The sequence below is a fragment of the Propithecus coquereli genome, unplaced genomic scaffold (genome assembly GCF_000956105.1).
Source record: "Propithecus coquereli isolate 6110/MARCELLA unplaced genomic scaffold, Pcoq_1.0 Scaffold658, whole genome shotgun sequence".
NCBI lineage: Eukaryota > Metazoa > Chordata > Mammalia > Primates > Indriidae > Propithecus > Propithecus coquereli.
The window spans coordinates 486268-489381 of NW_012152596.1; the positions used below are offsets into that span (position 1 = coordinate 486268).

At 40.2% G+C, this 3114-nt stretch overlaps 1 protein-coding gene across 2 annotated transcripts in view; it reads right to left on the reverse strand.

The window, feature by feature from the left end:
- Nucleotides 1–3114, reverse strand: part of SDHA (succinate dehydrogenase complex, subunit A, flavoprotein (Fp)) — a 38718-nt gene that overhangs the window by 32555 nt on the left and 3049 nt on the right. The window contains exon 2 of one of the 2 annotated variants that reach the window (XM_012660140.1): nucleotides 495–584. In XM_012660140.1, the coding sequence (XP_012515594.1) occupies nucleotides 495–584 (90 nt within the window). The remainder of the gene's footprint in view (nucleotides 1–494; nucleotides 585–3114) is intronic. The other variant, XM_012660141.1, reaches the window with a different exon arrangement.

Below are 3114 nucleotides of genomic sequence, written 5' to 3' on the forward strand. Positions count from 1 at the left end.
ACAACCTTAGAACTGAGGACCATGACTCCACTTTGGGGCCGTGTCTTTTGTATGACTGAGAAGGTGCCAAGCAGTATTAACGATTCTGAGCTTACAAGGAAAGAAGGTGTCAGCAAACCTCGGTTGTTCAGCAGAGCAGCACAGGCACGCTGAACACAGAAGAACCTGAGCCCGGTCCTATTGGATTAGGCCCACCACAGCAAATCTTGCTCATTTCTATTTTATCCGTGTACTGCTTCACTTTATTTAAATTTAAATCCAGTTTATAAAAGCTATAAGCAAAAATGTTAATACCTGTGTTTATGTTTACACCACAATTAAGTATTATTACACTAAAAATAATCCAAGCTTGTACTGGATGCCCAGTGAGAATCTTTTCTCTTTAAATAGATCTATTAAAACATATTTAAACATATTAAAACAAACTGGTATAGATCGTTACCCCTCTAAACAGAAAACAAAAATTATAATGGAACAAAAAATCCAAAACTTACAGAATCTGACACTTTAGCAGATGCTCTCTTGTTCCCACCAACAGTGAAGTGAAACCCTCGGGTTCTCGTCTGGAACGCGGCCGGCCACTGCTGAGACAGACCGAGGGGTCAGTTAGCGCCTTGAAGGAACAGCAGATGCTGCGGGAGGAATTGTAATTAAAACTTGTCCTTGTAAATTAGCCTTCTCCTGTGCCCAGGTGCTCCTGCTCACACAGAACACCTGCCTGGAACCCGAAGGGCAGGCGCGGCAGGAGCTCAGCCCAGCAGCGCCTCTCCACCCCGACTGGGACCCCAGGAAAAGCCTGTCTGGATGCAGCTCGTTTCCACACAGGATATTCACTGACTCAAGGTACAAATGGAAAAGGCACTTTCTCTGTAAAGTCCCAATTATGCTACTGAGTGGAGGATGGGAAGGCCATCTATATTACGTCACTGTACGTGGCAGTTCTGCAAATAACGAAGCATTTTAACTGGCTTCGTCGTAGCCCTTTTCACACTGGAGCTCCAAACGTCTTGTGGTCAGTGGAAAAGGCACTGAGCAGTGTATCAGGAGATCTGTATTCTGGAATAATAAAAGCTGCCTGGCTCAGAGAGATAAATGGTGTCACCCTTCATTTTACACAGGAGGACTTCAGCCACACTCTGTGGTCAGGTCCTGATGCTCTTCCCCCTGCCTGGCTGCCACTGGCCAACCTCTACAACTCGTCCCATCTTAAAAACATTTACACAAAAAAACTGCCCCCCACTTTTTATTTTTGAGACAGGGTCTTAATCTGTTGTCCAGGCTGGGATGCAGTGGCGTAATCATAGCTCACTGCAGCCTCGAATTCCTGGGCTCAAGTAATCCTCCTGCCTCAGCCTCCCAAGTAGCTGGGACTACAGGTACGTGCCACCACATCCAGCTAATATTTAAAAAGATTTTTTTGTAGAGATGGGGTCTGACTATGTTGCTCAGTCTGGTCTTGAACTACTGCCTCAAGTAATCCTCCCCACCTTAGCCTCCCAAAGTGCTGGGATTACAGGCATGAGCCACTGCACCTGGCAGAAAACTGCTTTTAGTGAAATCCTGACCCAGTGTGAGAGAATCTTAGCATTCTGCTTGCTGTATTTTAGAAAAATCACTGATAAAACGAGGAGTTCCAGAAATATCACAAAGAACGGTTAAGGAAATAATACACTCAGCAATCAGAAGAGGGGATATGAGAAATGTCTTCAAGTATTCTGCAATCTTATTTATTCTGTGGGGCAAAAAAAAAATTATTCTGTAGGACAAACAAGTGGGGATTACAGGGAGGAGAATTTGGCGAAATAAACTCCTGAACTGTTTGAAAATGAGTGGGTTCCTTATACGGTGAAGGGACTTGGGCCGAGGCTAGACAACTTGATTTCCTTTGGCTCCTACCTCTCCGTCCCTTCCCACTCTGGGTCTGAATGATGGCTCACGCAAACATTTGCGTTTAATAACACCAATTACAGAGTACTTTCTTGAATTTTTAAATAGATCTCAACTGATAAAAGCGATTTTCTTCAATTCTCCGATTTCAAGTCTATTTCTTTGTTTTTATTGACATAAGCCAATTTAGGGTTTTTTATTTTTCAGAAAGTAAATTTAGAAAACTAAAAAGAAATATTCTTAGTATAATTTGAAATGTTAAAATCATATTTTAAGAAACAACTAAGTCTTTGAAAGAATTTTAATACACTCTTGAAAAAGAACCATATTAACATAACAGCACCAATAAGAACAGTATATTTTGGCCGCCTCTTGTAAGTGGCCTGCTGATCAAGTATCTTGCTCTTGCTCTGTAAACTTAACTTGTTCTTCCTCAATAAATTTTGCTGCACACTTGCAAAAAAAAAAAAAATAGTATATTTTGTTATAACAAATTTAAATAGAAACAGTGAGATCTCTAAGTATTTCTTTCTAAGATATTTACAGTGAAGACCTCCTTCCCCTGTTAGCTTAAAAAGTAGCAGTTAGTACAACAAAATATTTACAAATTATCACCCCATCTCCTGGGTAGAAAATAATGACACCAAATATTTGCATTTAAATCTAATTACCCAATTTGGGGGGAGATTTTAGAATTTGGAGAGCCCAGTTTTAACCCCATTTCTGTCTTGAGATAAAACTCATTTTGTGTCATTTATTTAGGTTTTTTTTTTTTTTTTCCGAGGAGAACCTACCAAACATTTTCTAATAGGGCGACATGAAGAAGAATGAGGAAATCCACCTAACAGTAATACTTAGACCTTGTTTAATAACATACAAGTCCAGATGACTCAATTAGGAAGCAGAAGGGAGAAAAAAGTGAGCAGGGTAGAGACACTAGTATCCTCACTCCAGCAACGTGGGGAGTCCTCATGTAATAAAATACAACTATAAATCACGAACAAGAAATTAATTGGTAGGTACAATCCATACAATGAGAAAAGCAGCTAATAAAGAACCTAAAAATGGTTGCATAATAACTATGTTGGGAAGACAAAAGGGAAGTAGCGTGGTCTAAGGGAACTATAATAAATCCCCCTCTACCGGGAAAGAAGTTGATGTCCAAAAACAATAAAAATGCACTAGCATATCAGCTAAAGAAAAGGCAGTAAATACCAGGGACAAATA